General features: G+C 42.6%; 1 protein-coding gene across 1 annotated transcript in view; it reads left to right on the top strand.

Annotated features, from left to right (window-relative positions):
- Nucleotides 1-21,646, top strand: part of LOC126282356 (putative methyltransferase NSUN7) — a 331,497-nt gene that overhangs the window by 185,653 nt on the left and 124,198 nt on the right. Inside the window, exon 3 of the mRNA XM_049982014.1 lies at nt 20,471-20,529. Coding sequence (XP_049837971.1) covers nt 20,471-20,529 — 59 coding nt within the window. The remainder of the gene's footprint in view (nt 1-20,470; nt 20,530-21,646) is intronic.

Raw genomic sequence — 21,646 nt, 5'->3', positions numbered from 1 at the left:
TCACCATACTGACATATCACTCTGCATGATGGTATGGTGTGCCATTGTTTACACGTCTCAGTTGCCTCTTGTTCGCACTAACAGCACTTTGAACAGTGGAGGTTACATTTCAGATGTGTTACGACCCATGGCTCTATCCTTCATTCGATCCCAGCGAAACCCTACATTTCAGCAGGATAATGCACGACCACATGTTGTGGGTCCTGTTCGGGCCTTTGTGGATGCAGAAAATGTTCGACTGCTGCCATGGCCAGCACATTCTCCAGATCTCTCACCAATTGAAAACGTCTGGTCAGTGGCGGCCGAGCAACTGGCTTGTCACAATACGCCAGTCACTACTCTTGACGAACTGTGGTATCGTGTTTAAGCTGCATGGTCAGCTGTACCTGTACACGCCATCCAAGTTCTGTTTGACTCAATGCCCAGGTGTATCAAGGCCGTTATTACGGCCAGAGGTGGTTGTTCCGGGTACTGATTTCTCAGGATCTATGCACCCAAATTGCGTGAATATGCAATCACATGTCAGTTCTAGTATAATATATTTGTCCAATGAATACCGGTTTATCATCTGTATTTCTTTCTTCGTGTAGCAATTTTAATGGCCAGTAGTGTAGTTCAATAATTGTCACCCTGTGTATACGTGTAAGGTGTCTACTCCTATCAAAAATCCGTTTTACAAGTGCTAAGTGAACCTATAGGGCGATCAAACAAGTTTTCGTTCGAAGGCCGTACAGTCCAGACCCGGAATGTCAATCAATCAAAATCGTCATGAGCACTGAGGCAGTCACCTCACCCTCGCTGCAGGTCTAAAATACCCATTTGGTAAAACGAGTCCTGCTGCGTGATGAAGTCCGTAAATGCTTGCTGCATATCCTCGTTCTACAGGAATCGTCGGCCCCTTTTTTTAAGAGACAGAAGGTGTGATAATCGCCTGGGGAGAGAACAGAAGTAAAGGGAAGCTGCTGGAGTGTCCTTCACTTGAGTTAGCGTAACTTCTGCGTTACGAAATTTGCGATATGGGGGCGTGCGTTATAACGAGTTGCCCTTTTGGCAGTTTTTCCCGACGTTTCGCCTCAATAGCAGAGCGTATTTACACATTTTTCATTCATCAATCGGTGTCTACCGTTATTTGTCCTTCGACAGGCAGAAAAAGAATAACAGCAGGTTGGTCTGGTTTTCACGCATTTGGTAATACGTCGCCACAGTTCATCTTTCTGCTTGTACCGTAAGCACGTCGCTAATACACGAATGCCACACTAATTCCTTGCCTATATGTCGATGCTAATATAATCGCATGGGCGTCGTGCTACGTTGCATGTACGCTAAGCCGCGGACGGAAACATCTTGATCGCCCCTTGATTTTGCCGTGATAAGAACAATCTATCTTATGAAGAAACCAGTAATAACCTATGTATATACAGGGTGACACACAAAAACGGGAACATTTCCACAATCCAATACAACTAGAAGTGATGAAGGAAAGAAATTGCGTTCATAACATTTTAAATCTTACAGCTTTGTCATTTAAGAAACATTGATGGCATTTATCATTTTTTTTTTAAATTACGTCCTTTAAATAACATCCTCCTGTACGAATAGATTCGTAAAATCTGCTGTTGAGATTCCTCACTGACCGCTGCAACATCTCAGCTGAGATACTGTGAATTGCATCTTCCCCACTCCTTTCTCGTCTCTACCCTGCTCCCCCACTTTTCTCTCTCCTCTCCCTCCATCGGCTACCCCCTTCCCCCCTTATCTTTGCAGGTCCTCCCCCCACATACCCATATGCCTTCATACTGTATAGTGCAGTGTTTTTTGTGAGTGTTCAGTGTTGTGCGTCCCCTTTTTCAAGTGTTGCGAACAGAAACCAGACTGTCGCCATGTTTTTTCATTGTGCCTGCCTATTTCCTAAGTGTTTTTAATCAACATCACTAACCCCCTTTGTTTTTTTTCTTCACAACTTTTTTGCCATGTACCAGATTTAAATAGTCACCGTTTTATGACCCCCCCTGGGAGGAAATCGAAATACAATAAAGAAAAAAAAAACTGGAATAGCGTCTTTCCTAGCAGCAGCACTGACGAACTTACCTTTAACTGGGTAACTGGCTGTAACTGCAGATTCCTATTTATACTATTATAAAATTCGATGTACATGTGTGTATCTATGTATGAATTTCCCACATCCCCTAAACCACTGGGCTGATTTTTTTTTTCCTTTACTGATTTTCAATTTTCCCCAAAGGGGGCAGGCTGGCAGCAGCTTCGTACGCTGCTCTACAGCCTACAGACTTTTATTTTAAAAACGGAGGAAGAAAAGAAACAAGAATAACAGGCGATAAACCGGTGATGTTAAGTGTAAAATGGCGGAAAAATGCGCAAAGTTAAACAGAAAGCAAATGGGGTTGCCATTGTTAATAAAGGACACAGGAATCAGACAAGTAACATAGTACACACACAATTAAAAAACACGGCGACAGTCTGGTTTCTGTTCGCAAGAGATGAAAAGCACACCCAGCGACAGTATGATGGCCGTTCGCATCACTTCCCAAAAAACACAACACTGAACACTCACTGTAAAACACTCACTGCAAAACACTGCACGAAAAGGGCGGCACAAAGATTACACTCCCGAGCCAAAGGCAGAGGGGAGGGGGGACCTGGAGGAGGGGGAAGAACAAGGAGGGAGGAAGGGAAAAAAACGAAAGGGGGAGAACCAAGAAGGGAGAGGACTAATAAAGGGGGGAGGGGCAGGGCAGACACGAGAGGGAATGAGAGGAGGCAGAGCAGGGAAATGCAAAAGGACTCGGGGGAGAGAAGAGGGCAGAGAGTGGGGAGGTGGGGAAAAAAGAGGACGGAAGGGGGGGAAAGGGAGCCCGGGAAAAGGACAGAGGAAAGGAGGGGGAGTGAGGATCAGAATCGATAGGAGGGATAAATGGAGGGAAAGAGGGCATCATCCGGGAGGGGGAGTAGATGGAAGCCACCTTGGAAAAGGAGATGAAGGGTGTAGAGATGGAGGGTAGGGGGGACATAACAGTGAAGACGTGGCAGGGGACGGGGATGGGAGAGGAGAGGAGCAACCAGGGGGTGAGGGGGATCAAGGCGGCAGGAGGTGTAGAGGATGCGGATATGTTCGAGGAATAGGAACAGATGGGGGAAAGGAATTAGGTCATGCTAGACTGATTTCAACCAACCATGGTGCATATATCATCTACTATCTGTAAATAACCTCTGTACGTGTAAAACCATCTACATATCAAAGTAATGGGGTGGAAAAACAGCGTAGCCGACGACACTCGAATACCCATACTTTATACAGGGTGGTCCATTGATCGTGACTGGGCCAAATATCTCACGAAACAAGCATCAAACGAAAAACTACAAAGAACAAACCAGATGGCGCTATGGTTGGCGTGCTAGATGGCGCTGCCATAGGTCAAATGGATATCAACTGTGTCTTTTTTTAAATAGGAATCCCCATTTCTTATTACTTATTCGCTTAGTACGTGTCGAAGAAATTCTCTAAAACGTTTTGAAGAAGTTTGTTTCGCACACCTTGACTCCCGACCAGAGAAAACGGTTAAATTTGTGATTTGCACTACTTAAAAAAAAAGTGGTCAGCGCGACAGACTGTCAATCCTAAGGGCCTGGGTTCGATTCCCGGCAGAGTCGGAGATTTTCTTCGCTCAGGGACTGGGTGTTGTGTTGTCCTAATCACCATCATTTCATCCCCATGGACGCGCAAGTCGCCGAAGTGGCGTCAAATCGAAAGACTTGCACCCGGCGGACTGTCTACCCGACGGGAGGCCGTAGTCACACAACATTTACATTTATTACCAACTTATTTTGTATTAATGCAGCCTCGAAACGTATTGGACTGATGTGGTATGTAAACGTATGTGTGTGTGTGTGTGTGTGTGTGTGTGTGTGTGTGTGTGTGTGTGTGTGCGCGCGAGCGCTCGCGTTCCCTTCCTCCACCAGGGCGGTTGAAAATTGCTAGGTGGTCGCTGGTGTATGTGGATGTGCTGAACTACGTCCACCCAACGCATCCTATACATGTTCGACGCGATTTAAGGCGGGGAAACCCCATTCGTCAAATATCTTCTTGATCCGTCTGCGTTGTTCGAATCGATCGCCCATTGTCATCCACAATACTTAAATCTGGGCCGAATCACACCTGAAAAGACGCGTATGGGGAAACAGTACACGGTCACAATATTTTTTACTGGTGAGTGTACCATGTTCAGAGATATGGAGGTCAGTAAGCAAATGCAACATTAGGCCTCTAAACATCATAATACTTGGACCACGAAAACGATCATGATTGACAATGTTCCTGGGCGATTACGTAATCCCACGCCACATGAGGGTACGTCCAGCAATACTATTCAGACAGAATCTACTCTCATCCGAGAAGAACACGCAACGTCAGTCCACGATCGAGTCCCTACGCTCTCGAAACCGTCAGGCGCAAACGGTGGCACCGATGTGGGATGTCAACGACAAACAACGTACTGGTCGTCGGGAAAAGATACCTCTCCATGCAGTCGCCTTGCCGCTGTGGAGCGTGAGATTGCGTGCCTTGCAGTCCCGTTATATGTGGTAGCAATTGCACCCACTGTTTGTCAAGGGCCCCTTCTTGCCTGTTACACAATGTAGCGGTCATTTGCTGCTTTAGTTAACCGTGGTCGACCATCTCCTCTGCTTCGGGCAGCAGTACCTGTGGTTCGGAACTCTCCCCATGCACGTGAAAAAAACTGCGAGCAATACCAAACTTCTGGCTGCACTCGTCACACTTCAGTCTTACTGTTCCCGACGATTCTTCCCCGTGTGAAGTAATCCATATATTACAAAACTGTTAAGGCTTTCGTGGTCACTTGTTGACAAACTGCTTATTGGCTCCTGTCTCGGCCTCTTCGGCCGACGTTCATCTAATGATTTTACTGACGTTTCGCCGGCACGAGTGGCTGGCATTGTCAAAGCTTCACCCTCCATTGCCGGTGGTGAACTGGATCCGAGCTCGCGGCCGCAGACTATATGTACCTGGCGCGCCAACGTCCGAGGGCTTCTCCGCGGTCATTTCCGGTGTGGTTCTCCTCTTGCTACCTGAGACGGTCGTTCGCTGCAGTACGGGAAGCCAGGATCTGTTTACCTTAAGGATTTCCTCTTTCTTGTTCAAACTGTTCGCGTGTTTTTGCATTTCTACAGCTTCTCTGAACAAGTGCGTGTGATAGTGCTTATCTACAGCCAGAATTGCCGTGTCGGCGAATTTTGTTGAGTGGTCGGTCTCACTCAGTGCGTGCTCTGGCACGGCCGATTTCTCCACCTGCCCCAACCTGCAATGTCGCTTATGCTCTTTGATCCTGGTGTTAATTGATCTTCCAGCCATTCCAACATAAACTTTTCCGCAAGTGCATAGTATACGGTATATTCCCGACATTGCAAGTGGGTTCCTTCTCTCCTTCGCCGATCTAAGACACTATTTGATATTCTTTGTCGGTTTGAAAATCGTATTTACGCCATGTTTGCGCAATATGCGGCTGATTCTGTCAGTCACTCTGTCAATGTATGGCAGAATGGTCGTACCCGAAAGTTATTTTTCTGATTCCTTACTTCGCCGAGTGTTTGGCTCTGTTACACTTCTAATATAATTTGTGGAGTACCCATTGCTCCTCAGAACACTTTCCAGGTGTTGCATTTCTCGTCTGAGGTGCTGCGGCTTACATATTCGTCCTGCTCTCGTTACGAGCGTATTAGTCATGCCTCTTTTCTGGCTCGGGTGATGGTTTGATAGTTTGTGCAGGTATCGGTCCGTGTGTATCGGTTTTTGATACACGCTGTGTCCCAGGTTTTCGCCGTCCCTTATGACCAGCACATCTAGAAATGGCAGTTTCTTGTCATTTTCTACTTCGGTGGTAAATGTTATATTGGCATGGAGGCTGTTCAAGTGTCTTAGGAAGTCACCGAGTTGTTCTTCACCATGGCTCCACATCACGAAAGTAGCATCGACGTACCTGTACCACACCTTAGGTTTTCAAGTCGCCAAGTCCAGTGCCTGTGCTTCGAATTGTTCCATGAAGATGTTGGCCACCACTGAACTAAGAGGACTACCCATGGCATCGCCTTCCAGCTGTTCGTAGAAATCGCCATTCCACGTGAAATAGCTCGTGGTGAGACATGCATGGAAGAGCTTTTTGATGTCTTGCGGGAAAATGGAGCCAATGTGCTCCAGAGCGTCACTTAGTGGCACTTTCGTGAACAACGAAACAACATCAAAGCTGAGAACGATGTCGTTTGGTGCAAGTTTCAGTTTCTTCAGCTTCTCAATGAAATGTTCTGAGTCCTTTATGAATGTGTCGGTCTTCCCCACGTGTGGCTGGAGCAGAGAGGCCAAGTGTTTTGCCAGTTTATACGTCGGTGAACGAGGAGCGCTAACGATCGGTCTCAGTGGAACGTTGTTCTTATGGATCTTGGGTAATCCATACAGCCGAGGTGGTAGGGCTTCTGTGTTGCGCAGGAGCCAATAAGCAGTTGTCATCCATATATTGTCTCCGAACCGTTTTGTAATGAAGAATGCCACCATAGCGCACCGTAAATACTCGATGATTGACACGTAGAGTTTTTTCCTGTTACTTCAACTGCCTCGTACTGCGAACCCAGCACCATTTTGCGCTACACTCTCGCAGACCTCAAGCCATGTCAAATCAAGTTCCCTGTGCACGACTGGAAGACCTCTGGCAACACGATCCTGCACATTCATTCACTTCCACCGAACAAGTAATATGTTGTCATTTATCTAAGTTTTACAGAGCAGTGTAGTAACAAAAGGGAACCTACTTCCCAAATTGCCTTCGTGTGTTGTAGACGACGTCGAGCAACGTCTTCAGCATCCCGTTCCTGCAAGGAATCATTGAGACCAGAGGAAGAAATAAAATACACAATGAAAGTAGACGAGCCAGCTGGGCTCCCCAGTTACTATCTTATGGCAGCGGCAGTGAAGTGGCGTGCCAGGCCGTGAGAACTTGTCGCGTGGGGGGTGGCGGCGCACGGCAGACACGAGAGGCCACAATCACGCGATAACGTCACGCTGCCGCTGCGAGCACTGTACAGAGAAGTGGCACAGCAGGGCGGCAGACTCGCTCTGAGTTAACAGCTCAGTCTCTAGCGTTGCTTCCTGCACATCAGCCTCAAAGAAAACAAGCAAGCAGGAAAAGCTTCGAGAGTTATCACATAACAAATTCTGAGGCAGTGCATTTCAGCAAACTATCGTAGAAATACATCAGCCTATTTAGTTATAATTCATTCAGGACAATAATTATTTTTAAAAAAATTTCAATTGAGGTCATGTATCGAAAACCACAATTAAGAGTCTATTAACCATATTCAGGAGCTTGCAAATGTTAATTAGAAACGTTCTTCTAAAATGTTGAAGACAGTTCCAGCTTACTACCTGCAAATATTTCCTATACTCATCTTGGTCACACATACTCAATAGTAGTTTACAAAGTTGAACGAAGTTAAGGTGTGTACATCTACGAGGAACGTCCCGAAAGTAAGTTTCATCACTTATTTACTATCAAAAATAGTCTTGATCACAATTTTTTTTATTACGGTGACTGGATTCGACCCCTACTGTGGTCATCTTCAGACCTACAAGTCGCATACAAAGCTTTAATTAGAGGGCTCCATACATTAAAGAAAATACACAAAGTTATAAAGCTGTAAAACGATGAATTACCAATGAGTAAGAACCTCCTTCTGCTGGGGAATCACTACTGGAGAAACCAGTGCACGTCTTACTATATATAATGGAGGCTCCGCCCACATCTTATGGAATGATATCATTTCCAACCAATGGGTTATAGGTCGACTGCCATGGCATGGCAGCCAGTTGTTCCAAATGGTTCACTAACAGGCCTTGAGAGGGCAACCCACGTACTGTCAAAAGGAAGTTCATTTATCCTACATTTTTAAATATTTTTAACGCTTCTTAATTGACAATAGCTGTTAAATAAGCTAAGTTTAGTGTGTGTTTATTTTCCTTTTTAACTAAGAAATTTTACATTGTTATTCGACATATAACCCATTGGTTAGTAACATCATTCCGTCAGAAGTGGGTGGAGCCTCCGTATTATACGTGCACTGGTTTTTCCAGTTATGATTCTCCAGCAGAAGGAGGTTCTTACTCATTGGTAATTCACCGTTTTACAGCTTTATAACTTTGTGTATATTCTTTAATGTATGTACCCCTCTAATTAAAGCTTTGTATGCGACTTGTAGGTCTGAAGATGACCACAGTAGGGGTCGAAACCAGTCACCGTAATAAATAAATTGATATCAAGACTGTTTTTCATAGTAAATATTTGTAACACATTGATCACTGTTCACTCCCACAATGTATTCAAAAGTAAGCTTTATCATTGTTTTTCACACGTAAACTTTATTACCAAAACGATGTATACCACAGCATCACGAACTGTACACCTTCCATAGTTGCCACCGACTTTGAAACATTTATCGTAGCGTGAAATCAATTTGAACAAACTGCACTGGTACATCTCGGTGCTCTGTGATGCAAGAAGTTGTCGCACGGTGTGACACTTTGAATTTCTTTTCATCACTGGTGAACTGCGGTGTTCCCACGTCACTGAGGCGACCTTGGATTCTGGGATAAAGTGGTACTCCCATGTCTTTTCGCCTGTGTTGATTCTCAACAAGAACTCATTTCCCTCTCATGCATGCCCCACACATGAGTCCAATTCTCCAGGGTCAGGTTTCCCGGCACCAATCTTGCAGACACTTTTCGGTAACCCAACACATCATGGAGCCTGTGATGGGCCTGAGCGCGGCCAATACGCATTGTGGACGCCACGTCTGACACGGTTATGCGCTTGTTCGCTAATGCCATGTCCTGTACTCCGGCAAGTTGTTTTCGTTCGCAGATGTGGAGAAACACCCACTTTGACCTTCATTCTCTACACCCTGATTTCCTTCTGCAACACCAGCGACCAACTATTTGACGAGATGGACCTCCTCAATACACACGGTCTGTAGCCGTTCATGGATGAGAGGCACACCAGTCCATCATGTCCGTTCGTACCAGATAGCAGCATGCAGTATGCAGCATTGGTGACTACACTGTCAGTACACTTCCGTCTACATTATCAATACACTTCCGTCTGCCATCGTGATGTGTACTCGAGTAACCTCGGGCACGCCGGTCTACTGTTAACTCTCTTTTCTTCGGCTCTCTGCGCATGCCTCATTTCACCCCTGCTGATGGCCCTTCCGTCTTCGAACCAGTAACGGGTGTACATTCATATGGCGTTTGTTTGTGTGACCTTTAAACACAATGACGAAACCTACTTTCGGTACGTTTGCAGACCACTGTGATGTGCATAGTAGAGGGCACCTAGGATGCTAAAACATATTTAGGTTGCTTCCCGTTGTAATGCTACTTGAATTATGTAACCATTTGGTACCTCACCTGAACCTCTCGATACCAGTTATATTCTACTGTGTTTCTGTTAACTACTTAACATACACTCCTGGAAATTGAAATAAGAACACCGTGAATTCATTGTCCCAGGAAGGGGAAACTTTATTGACCCATTCCTGGGGTCAGATACATCACATGATCACACTGGCGGAACCACAGGCACATAGACACAGGCAACAGAGCATGCACAATGTCGGCACTAGTACAGTGTATATCCACCTTTCGCAGCAATGCAGGCTGCTATTCTCCCATGGAGACGATCGTAGTGATGCTGGATGTAGTCCTGTGGAACGGCTTGTCATGCCATTTCCACCTGGCGTCTCAGTTGGACCAGCGTTCGTGCTGGACGTGCAGACCGCGTGAGACGACGCTTCATCCAGTCCCAAACATGCTCAATGGGGGACAGATCCGGAGATCTTGCTGGCCAGGGTAGTTGACTTACACCTTCTAGAGCACGTTGGGTGGCACGGGATACATGCGGACGTGCATTGTCCTGTTGGAACAGCAAGTTCCCTTGCCGGTCTAGGAATGGTAGGACGATGGGTTCGATGACGGTTTGGATGTACCGTGCACTATTCAGTGTGCCCTCGACGATCACCAGAGGTGTACGGCCAGTGTAGGAGATCGCTCCCCACACCATGATGCCGGGTGTTGGCCCTGTGTGCCTCGGTCGTATGCAGTCCTGATTGTGGCGCTCACCTGCACAGCGCCAAACACGCATACGGCCATCATCGGCACCAAGGCAGAAGCGACTCTCATCGCTGAAGACGACACGTCTCCATTCGTCCCTCCATTCACGCCTGTCGCGACACCACTGGAGGCGGGCTGCGCGATGTTGGGGCGTGACCGGAAGACGGCCTAACGGTGTGCGGGACCGTAGCCCAGCTTCATGGAGACGGTTGCGAATGGTCCTCGCCGATACCCCAGCAGCAACAGTGTCCCTAATTTGCTGGAAAGTGGCGGTGCGGTCCCCTACGGCACTGCGTAGGATCCTACGGTCTTGGCGTGCATCGGTGCGTCGCTGCGGTCCGGTCCGCCGACCACTGGCGACAACATCGATGTGCTGTTTAGACCTCACGCCCCACGTGTTGAGCAATTCGGCGGTACGTCCACCCGGCCTCCCACATGCCCGCTATACGCCCTCGCTCAAAGTCCGTCAACTGCACATACGGTTCACGTCCACGCTGTCGCGGCATGCTACCAGCGTTAAAGACTGCGATGGAGCTCCGTATGCCACGGCAAACTGGCTGACACTGACGGCGGCGGTGCACAAATGCTGCGCAGCTAGCGCCATTCGACGGCCAACACCGCAGTTCCTGGTGTGTCCGCTGTGTCGTGCGTGTGATCATTGCTTGTACAGCCCTCTCGCAGTGTCCGGAGCAAGTATGGTGGGTCTGACACACCGGTGTCAATGTGTTCTATTTTCCATTTCCAGGAGTGTATTTCTCAGACATCATTCAGATTTGATTTCACTTTTGATACGTCCATATGTTTATATTTCAATGATATTATTCTTATGTGTATTCTTTCTTTTGTCACTATGATCTTTGATGTACTTGTAAATCTGATTTTTTGTTTGCCGGCCGACGTGGACGAGCGGTTCTCGTCGCTACAGCCTGGAACCGTGCGACCAGTACGGTCGCAGGTTCGATTCCTGCCTCGGGCATGGATGTGTGTGCTGTCCTTAGGTTAGTTAGGTTTAAGTAGTTCTAAGTTCTAGGGGACTGATGACCTTAGAAGTTAAGTCCCATAGTGCTCAGAGCCATTTGAACCATTTTTGAACTCTGATTTTTGGGCGCGTAAGCGATTATTAGTTAGTTGTTAACTTGTTAGAGAGGCGGACCTTGAAAAAGTCAAGTCGTGGACGTCATGTTGGAAAGACGAATATTGTCGTCAGCCTATAAAATGTGAACTTTAACAGTGACTGTGAGGAAGATGTTTTCAAGTGTATTCTGAATTGTGAAGTGATGTTTTGTGTGTTACGTGATACTGCAATAAAAGCAATTAAAAAGAAATGTAACTTAAATTCGGAGTGCTGGTTACTTTTTTTTACATCACTATTGTGCTAACTTTGAAAGGTTTAATCCCCAAGAATGGTTTGTGAAGCGCGTCTACATAACTTTTGAATATATCAGAATAAAACCTAGGCCTCTTTGCATCCGAGCTTGGAATCATAACCACATAGATTTTCAACGATTGAGCCATGATTTTACGACGAGACCAGCGTGGAAAATACAAAAAGATGAGTGCCTAGTTTTTCATTATTACATGAAATGACTATTAACTGTGCTCTAATGACACCTGCCACATAATATGACTATTGTTGCCCGAAAATGCAGTATTTAGCAGCGTGAGCAACACCACAATGGTTGTGGTAGGGTTGTTAGACCGTTTTAGTCATGTAATGAGAGCTGATTTTGTCCTTGCAGCAATTAGTCTGATTTTACCTTCACTGTACCGTTGGGAGAAACACATAGGAAGACACATAATATATCTAGATCGTTCAGTTCTTCTGTGGGACAGTTAGTGCCCATCTTCAAGCGTCTCCAAATTCAGGTTCTCATCGCCCTCTACCTTGAGTCACGCCATCGTGCGAACATTTGTGCCGTCCTTATTCGTGTGGATTCAACATCCTCTGTTAGTCCTATCTGGTATAGACCACATACACTTCACCAATACTTTAAGATTGCACGCACAAGCAAATTGGAAGTAGTCTTCTTTGTAGACCGCCTGAATTTTCTCAGTATCCTGTCACAGAACCGAAGTCCTTACCTACGATTCAGTCTATGTCATCATTCCACTTCATATTCTTACAAATTATTACGCCCAGGTATTTATCTAAGTTACTGACTCCAGTTGCGGCTCATTGGCATTGTGGTACTTCCCCGAGTATTGTGAAGTGCAAAGTTTTACGTTTCTGAACATTTAAAACAAATTGCCACTGTCAGCATCACTTTCAGTTAAAAGATGTCATTGGATATTTGTGCCACTTTTTTTCAAATAGTGCTTCATTACAAATAACTACAGTATCTGCGAAAATTCAGGTTACCGTTAATTTGTCTGCCACGCCACTAACATAGTTATAAACAAGGGGTCCTCCTCTGGGGCATGCCTGTAGTTACATTTACTTCTGTCGATGTTTCGCGAAGCAGCCCCTTGCTATTAAAGAGAGTGAGGGAAGGTGCTAGTTACTTATCTAACTCCCTCAATGAACAGTGCTAATTAAACTGTGCATAACAGACTAATGAATACCAGTTTTGAGCTCAGCAGTGGATCAACGAGGGTGGGGGGGGGGGGGGGAGGGGGAGGGGGAGGGGAAGGGAGAGGCCAACCACATAGTTTTCTTAATTATGGACAAGGATGATCAGCTATGAAATTAAATTCAAAGCTACGATACATTCCTGAATTTGTTAGCATAAGTTGATCTCGCTAAAAACATTGTTGAGTAATTCAGTAAAAGTTACTCCAGATGCAATGGAGGTAATGAAAAACACAAAACAAGATAAAATGAAAGTGACTCACGGCTGCCAAAGTGTAGGAAGAGAAGCATGTGATAGTACGTTCAGCTCTCATTTTTGGTGAAAGTGTAGCTTAAAGTCCAACTTAAAGATATCACTGTAGGTGTTAGAAATGGTCACCAGTAACATCCACACACAAACGATGCCACCGAACTGCAGCACGAACTACTGACTGCAACGTGTTCAATTGGATGTTTGCACATGAATGTACGATGGATTCTCGAAGTTCATCCAACGTGTGTGGCTCTTATCGATAAACAACGTCCTTTGGTGTTCCCCCCAGGTAAAAGTCCAGAGGAGTTGGGTCTGGGGAACGTGGTGGATACTCCACAGCACGTCTACGGCCTATCCATCTTCCGGGTAGATTTTCGTCGAGATACGCCCTAACACGATTTTGGTAGTGGGCTGGGGCACCATCTTGTTGAAAGTAAACTCTTCTGTCTCCATACAAGTCTCGGATGGCAGGTAAAATGGATGTCTGAAGCTTCTGAAGGTACACCTCACCAGTAAATATGCCGCCAAAGAAGAGTGGCCCAATCAAGCCTTGGTAAGACAACCCAAACCACACATTTACTTCTAGCAAATAAGCGGCTGTGTCTACATGGACGTTCGGATTTTCGGCGGCCCAGTAGATGCAATTGTGGCGATTTACTGTACTATTGAGTTTGAACTGTGCCTCATCAGAGCACACAATCACCTCAGCAAACTCTTCATCGTTGCTCACCATGTTAGTAAACGACTCGCAGTAATCCATTCTACGATCTGGGTCGTCCTCGTTCATTGCGTGTAGCAATCGTGGAATGTAGCACTTCCACTTTGCTGTCTTCAAAATTCGCCGAACACTCACTCCAGTTTCACGGGCGCACTGTCTCACAGCCTTCTGTGGTGAGCGAGTGAATTGTTGTAACACACGACGAGAGTTAGCTGGACTTGAGTAGTTAAACGTTTGATAGTCATTTCGCCATTGCCGTTGAACCTCATTAATGTTTTCGTACTTAAAATACCACTTCAAAACTGACTTCCTTTCATAGAATGTAAGCATTGCGCCAGCCATGTTTACTCGAGTAACTAGGCGTAACTAAGGACAAAACATTGACTATCTGGCAACTGTCATCTGACAAAACAAAACAACGCAATACAACGCTTGTGTGGCGATTGCCGGAACTACAAACTATTACACTACCAAAGATGAGACAACTCTGTCAGATAGTTTGCCAGTTATGGACTTTTAAACGGTGGATACATTTTTTTGTACACCTCTGTATAATTACGAAAATTGAGTGCGGTGGAGCCTGTAACTCATATGAGCCAAACACTACAGGAAAGAAGATGTATTATCGTACCTTTATTAATAATCGTTGGCATGATAGCGAGTCAAATGCTTTAGGGAAGTCACAAAATACTGTATCCATTTAAATTCCTTCCCCTGTGGCTTTCAGGATGGCACGTAAGAAAAGTGAAGTTGGCTTTCGCGTAATGGACGCTTCAGAAATCCTTGTTGGTTGGCATGGATGAAGAAATTCTGTTCGAGATACCTCATTATGTTGGCGTTCAGAATATGTTCTTACATTCTGCATCAGATGAATTTCAATCAGTTCGGACTATAGTTTTGTGTAACACTTCAGCCATCCGTTGTAGACGTGTGTAACGTGCTTCTCTCCAGTCTCTGAGCACAGTTTTTTGTTCAAAGGATCTACGGAAAATTATAGTTAAAATGAGAGCTAACTCAGCTGCTAGTTCGGAATGGAATCTAACTGGTATTCCTTCGGGTCCTGGAGCCTTGTTGACTTTTAGCGATTTTAGCTGTTTCTCAGTGCCTGTGACTTTAGTATCAACAGCAATCTTACAAGAAGTAATCCGAGTTAGTAATTATGTCTTCCTTGATATAGGATCATTTAAAAATGGAATTAATGCTTTCTGTTTTTTTTATTTACTATCTTCAATTTCGGTTTTTGTGTCATCAATGAGTGCATGGACACTTAACTTCCTTGCCGCTGGCAGTCTTTACATAGGATTATAATTTTTTTAGTTTTCTTTCTAAAAGATCCTGTCATGATAATCAGCCTACTAGTCAGTCAGCGAGGATACCTTTTACTGCTTATACTCCGTTTAGAACGTTCTAATGGAAAGCAACTCTCAAAGAGCATGAGAAATATGTTAAGGAAAGCATTATGTTTGTCATCTGTGTCATCGGCACTATAAACATCCTGCAACTCTTGTTCCTTAACTTGGTTTAAAAAACTCTCTATTTCCATTGGATTAGCATTACCACATACATTTTTGAGTACAAAAGCCCTTTAGAGTTAAAATTTGTGCATCGTAGTCTGAAAGGCAATTCACCCTTTTACTGATAGAATGCCCATTTAGTAATGAAGACTGAATAAAAATATTGGCTATGGCTGTGCTACTGTTCCCCCACACTGTGGTCGGAAATGACAGTGTCTGCGTCAGATTATATGAGTTTAGGAGATCTACGAATATCCTTTTTCTTACAAAATCATATGCTAATTTAATATTGAAGTCACTACATATATAACTTATTTTTTGGTACTTCCTATAAAGTGAACCAAGAACCCTCTCTAGCTTGAGAAGAAATGCTCTGAAGTCAGTTAGACAACACCAATTAAAAGTTTAGTTTCACTAAATTAAACTGCCCCTGCACAGCATTCAAATATATGTTCAGAGCAGTGCCATGATAAGTCTGCGGACTCAAATGGAATACTGCTTTTTACATGCATGGCCAAAAGTGGTGCTCCGATATATCGATAATGTCAGAGTCAACATCTACAATCAGTTCACTAACTTTATCTCTAATACTTCACATATTTTGATGAAATATGGTAATTCCTTCTCTACACTGATACCTGACCTCCTGTGAAAGTGATTCCATTGTCAGAAGGACTTCCTTTAAGCAGGTATACCTATCAGCTGACTTCAATCTGAAAAATGTGCAGCTCTGACACCAACTTCTACAGGAATTTTTCCATGAGTGATCCCACCACCACCCACTACACAGTCATCTGTAAGCTTTAGCAGCCTCCTCTTTCTAAACCTACTAAGATTGCAGACCATGCCTAGTGAAACCTGATATACTGATAGACTCAATTGGCTCCAATACAATGTGACCCATGGCCTCTACCATCAGTATCTTCTCCAGCCCCATGTTAACACGCCTAACAGCAGCATTAAGATGAGACCGATCTTGACGCTGAAACTGTTGCACATAAGTGCGACAAGTTTGAGTAGCTATCTTTACCAGGTCACCAGCTACAAGTATTCCCTGCTCTACCCACAATCACTACCTGATCTTCTTTCGTAAAACTCCTACATAACTCTCCTATGCTCTGTCACCTGAGCCAACTCTGCACTAGGCTTCACAACGCTGGTGACCTGGTTCTCACTCCCCAACACTTCCTGCAACTGCTGGTTCACATCTCTGCCGTGCGAACTACCTAGAAGCATAACCTTCTTCTTTCTGTTAGACTTTGCAACTGACTTAGGCTTCCTAACTGCTGAAGACTGCTGCATGTTTCCTACACCTACAGTTACAAGAGGCACCTCTCCACTCAAATGACAGTTGGTCAAGTCAATTGCATCTACTCAGAGTACTACTGTCTGAATACCTCCTCCTTGCCTTCTTGGCAACTGCCAGTTCCCATTCCCCAGCATCCTTCACCCTCCTCCATCTATATAGTTCTTCCTTACGCTCGTGCTCCTCTATCAACTTATTTCTGCTACAGATTCTGCATTCCCAGGAGAGGATCTCGCTAGAATGCCAACTGGATTCCCCACTGCATTACCCCAATGAATATGCTTTAAACAATTCCCATACTGTAACTCACTACTCACAAACCTACAACAAAGCCCACACTTCTCACTCATGGTAAGAGTTTACAGTTACTGAAAAAGCTAAACGTCTACGTTACCTAAGTTAATTAGACCAGTATAACTATTTATAGAACTAACAATAGTGGTCTCAAAATTCTCTCTCTTCTAAGAAAGCAACAACTTTTATTAATACTACTAAAGCACAACTAATACCATTTGCACCAAAACTTCACACAATTTTTTAGCTACACCAAAAATTCAAATGTCCACTGGAACACTCAATGGATTTAGAACAGTGAATGAAAATTTTACTCAAATATTTCACTAGAAAAAATAAGAAATGTCAGCTGAAAACTATCGCACGAAATTTGCTAAACGACTCCAATGCACAGACAACTCTAAAAAACACAGTGAGCGAATGTTTCCAAAAGTTTATTAAACTGTTATTTCAACACAAACAGCACGAGACACCGTTGAAAACTAGTAAATTTAATAACTGTCTAAGAGTGCTCAAACAACTTTGTCAGACCTTAAGAACGGCTACAGCTACAACCGCAAGCCGCGAAATGTAAACACACTGCTTTCTATATAGTGACTGTATACCATGGAAACTCCTGACCTTTATGAAATTTGCTGCTAGGTACATAATTATCTATACATTGCATGAGCAATTATTCTTTTAAACTTGCGCCACGGTTCTACATGCTCCTGCCCAGAGGTAAATGTTTTGAGTCTGTCTTTAAGATATGACATGATTCCATCTTTGTATATCTTATTAAACATGCAAATTTGCCTACTTGTTTTAACTGCTGTTTGCACATCAGTAAACATGGCTGATACAACAGTCTCATTCTCACTGACCCCAGTTTCAATATGGATATCGTCAAAAAGGTGAGGTCTGTTTATATTCATGAGGTCCAATACACTTCCGTCATTATTAGGTTTTCGAACTACATGTTCTAGGTAGTGTTCAGAAACGTCATGTAGTAATGTTTCACAGGATGTCTTGTCACGTTATCCACATACAAAGCTATAGTTATCTCAGTAAACTGTTGGATGATTCAAAGTCTCCTCCAATGATAACAGTATAATTAACGAACATACATACTGAAGTTTTTTTCTGTTTACAGTTACATGTAGAGCGTGTGTATGGTGAGCAACGTAGATCCACCAGGTTTCTGCCCACCCTTCTTGTAATCGAATCACGCTCACTCTCTCATGCAGCTTCGCTTTATAACTTGGTGAATTTAAGTTTCTTATCTAATGCGAGGCAGATACCTCTGGCAGTTTGTTCCGAATGCTCTGTCACTCTCTATGATTTTAATCTTTTAATCCCCAGGAGTACTTGTACACATTCCTTACAAAACAGAAATTGATTTAATGTCTGTGGTGGTATCATAATCTCTGTGACATCATTCAGAAGGCTCTAAACTCCATGTCTCTACAAGGATAAGTTAATTATTACCCTTTTTGAGATACACATTTGGAACTTTAACATTAGCATATAATAATAAGACTTTGATTTGAGTATCATGAATATTTCTCTGGAAAACAATTAGTGCAAGCTGTGAGATGTCAAATTACATTTAATTGTAGTTATTTCCACCCTTGACTTTAGTGTAGGTAATTCCTTAGAGCCTAGAAGTCTCTTGTCTCTGCATATCAGTTAGTAAACTTTGTATTTTTTACGCCTTAAGGTCATTCTGTTCTACTTCTAACTCACGTTCAGGTTCATATTTAAGAATGATAATTCAAAATTCCTCACTCTTGTATAAAATCATATCTTGTGTATGTAAAAGACAGGAAAATAACTTCCATCATCAGTTGTTAATGACAGTATGACAAACAATCACCATTACAAGAACTCCAAGTAAAGAAAATTTTTATATCACCTTTCTATAATAACTCATTATAGCCCTTACCTGTCTTGTCTTGTATACATGTTTTCAAAGTTAGAAAAATAGTAAAAAATGTGTTGATGTTAAGTTCGTTGTAAAATATTATAAATTTTCCTGATTGTGATAAAACCCCACAGATTTGTTGATAAAATATCTATGAGTTCAACAATGTACTTATTATCACACTCTGTCTCTTCCATGTAACTATCAGAACAGTAAATATTGCACTTATGAAATTTGTTATTAACAATCCGAACGAATTCAAAAGTAATAGTGGTGTACATGGCTACAACACTTGGAGAAAGGATGATCTTCACTACTCAAGGTTAAATCTATCTTTGGCTCAGAAGGGGGTAAATTATGCTGCCACAAAAGTCTTTGGTCACATACCTAATAGCATCAAAAGTCTGACAGATAGCCATATAGCATTTAATAGGAAATTAAAAGAATTTCGTAATGGCAAATCCTTCTACTCATTAGATGAATTTTTGGATATAGTAAGTGGGTAAATTCCCAACCCCCAGAAAAGAAAGAGTGTTGTGTAATATTTTATCTAATGTAATATCTTGAATAGACACCTTTTATTAACCTGCCACGATCCACATCATTATGAAGTGTTGTATTCATGATCTATGGAACAAGTACTAATCTAATCTCTAATTATTATGGTGTAACAAATCCTCTTCAGTGAGGAAACACTTAGAATTTTCATAATGTTCCCAATCATGAAGAGTGATTCAGAATGCCAGCTATCGTTTTTAATAATTTATATAGGGAAAAGTAAGAGAAACATATGTTATATCATCTTCAAGACCATTGTGACATTTTCTTTACTAACACTATGAACGACAATGAGATTCTCAAATGATATAGAACACACACTATAATATTCTGATCGTTGTCATGAAACGTCTCAAACTGAAGATATGCTTCTTTGTAGATGATGTGCAACCAAAATCAGCAGTGATGTCATTTAAGACTAGAATGAAATTAATTGTTTCTTAAGTAAGAACCTTGAAAATGTTATCCAAAACCACCATGAATAATGTGCAACAGCACTTCTATAAAATTATAACAAAGTTCCTATACTGGCTTACAGATGTATCAGTTTATAAGAGAATTTTGTTGACTGATTTGTCTAGAGATAATTAAATTTTGATTTCCTCTTTGGAATAGATTTATTGGTACTGTAAAAACATAGATCCTACAGGTATTACAATGATTTTGTCATTCCATTGTAGCTAATTATTACTTTTATCATGTTTAGGCGTCAAGAATGTTGAACAAAAGCCTACTAATAAAACTTCTTAGGATTCACCTGTGATGCAAATACTGAATCCCTTCTACAGTACTCAAGAGAACCATTGCTGAAATTAATTTTCTATTTATTATGGAAATAAATGATGGTGTTGATCAGAAGCCAAAATAATTTCTAAAAGAAGCATTTTACAGTCGAATGTTTGCATGCTATACGATATAATTATATTATGAATCGTGAAAGTATTTAAAAATTGCTAAATGTTGTATTTCTAATTAATCTAACTCGTCATACGATGAGTGCAGCACCCTTTTCATGTTGAGCCTCCATTTTTTGACAGGTTTTTACTAGACTTACTACTGTTTGTTCATTTGACAATTTTGTTGTTGCTTCCTTTAATGTCATGTTCTCTTCTATAAGTGTCAATTTTTCATTCCCTTACACTTGTTACAGGTTTGTTTTTGTTTTACAGATAAGAGCGTGATGGACCAAGCCCTCATAGACGTGTCGTTCTTCCAGCTAAATCCACATGTAAGTACTTCAGAGACATCGTTATGTAACTGGAACATATATCTAATTGTTGTTGTGTTTCATTAAATTACTCCCCCTCGTGGGTATGACTGCACATATTCAAGTTACTTTGAGTGTTACCTCTTGAGCATTCCTTTACAGACACCGAGCCCTTTCTTGTAATATTTTATTGGAATCTGTTGATCTTAGCAATCAACAGTGAAGGTAGTAGTATCTCTTTTTGCATTATAAGATGCATCGAAATCTTCAATGACACTATAGCACTTTAGTTTCCCCATTTAAAATAATGGAACTAAATGAAGCTATTATATCATCACAACTGAAAGAAATCTGAGACTATGTAAAATTGTGACTACCTTCTCTGCAAAGTAACAACTAATAAGTCATCAGCGAGGCTGTAGTACATGGATGTGAAGCATTTTGTTCCAGATCTTGTTAATGGCGAATTATGCTAGAGGACCAGAGCCATGAGTAAGTATCAAGTTTTCAAAAATTGACTAATAACATTTTAAAAACACGAAAGTGGTTAGTAATCTTCAGAGAATTACGTCATATCCGAAATTCATTATGAAGTCGACCTTCGATAGCAATTATGAAGCAGGGTTTGAAATCTCCCAGTTATAACAATGAGAAGCAATACTCCATGAAATTCTGACGTATGTACACTATTGATGGAAATATTTAGTACCCATTATATATTCAACCGATCCCTCTCTCTGAGAAGCCTCCGTCCAATTCACTCTTAGTAGAAGTACCAGCAATCAGTGTCACCGAGTGGAAGAGATTGTAGCATAACGTTATGTGCCTCAGAGTAATTATAACAGGTGCTAACGACTGTTGCATAGATTCAAGAACCACAGCTTCTTCTATTTGGTAGATGTTGGAACTAAAACTAATGCATTCACAAAATAATAGAGGCTGGGATGAGGGGGTGTTTATGAGTCAGATTGCTCAGCTTTAAAGTTACCAGCCCATTTAAAAATATTGTTTCGGATAAAGAGGCTAAAAAGCGTAGACTCCCTCCATCCCCCCTCCCAAAAAATATAAAATACAAAGTCGTTTAAAATCGTACTCAGCGTCTCCTATTTTCACTCAAATACACTCAATAATCTGTGGC

Source organism: Schistocerca gregaria, chromosome 7 (assembly GCF_023897955.1).
Source record: "Schistocerca gregaria isolate iqSchGreg1 chromosome 7, iqSchGreg1.2, whole genome shotgun sequence".
Lineage (NCBI taxonomy): Eukaryota > Metazoa > Arthropoda > Insecta > Orthoptera > Acrididae > Schistocerca > Schistocerca gregaria.
Note: the sequence above shows the minus strand (reverse complement) of the source record. Positions and strands in the feature narration are given on the sequence as shown.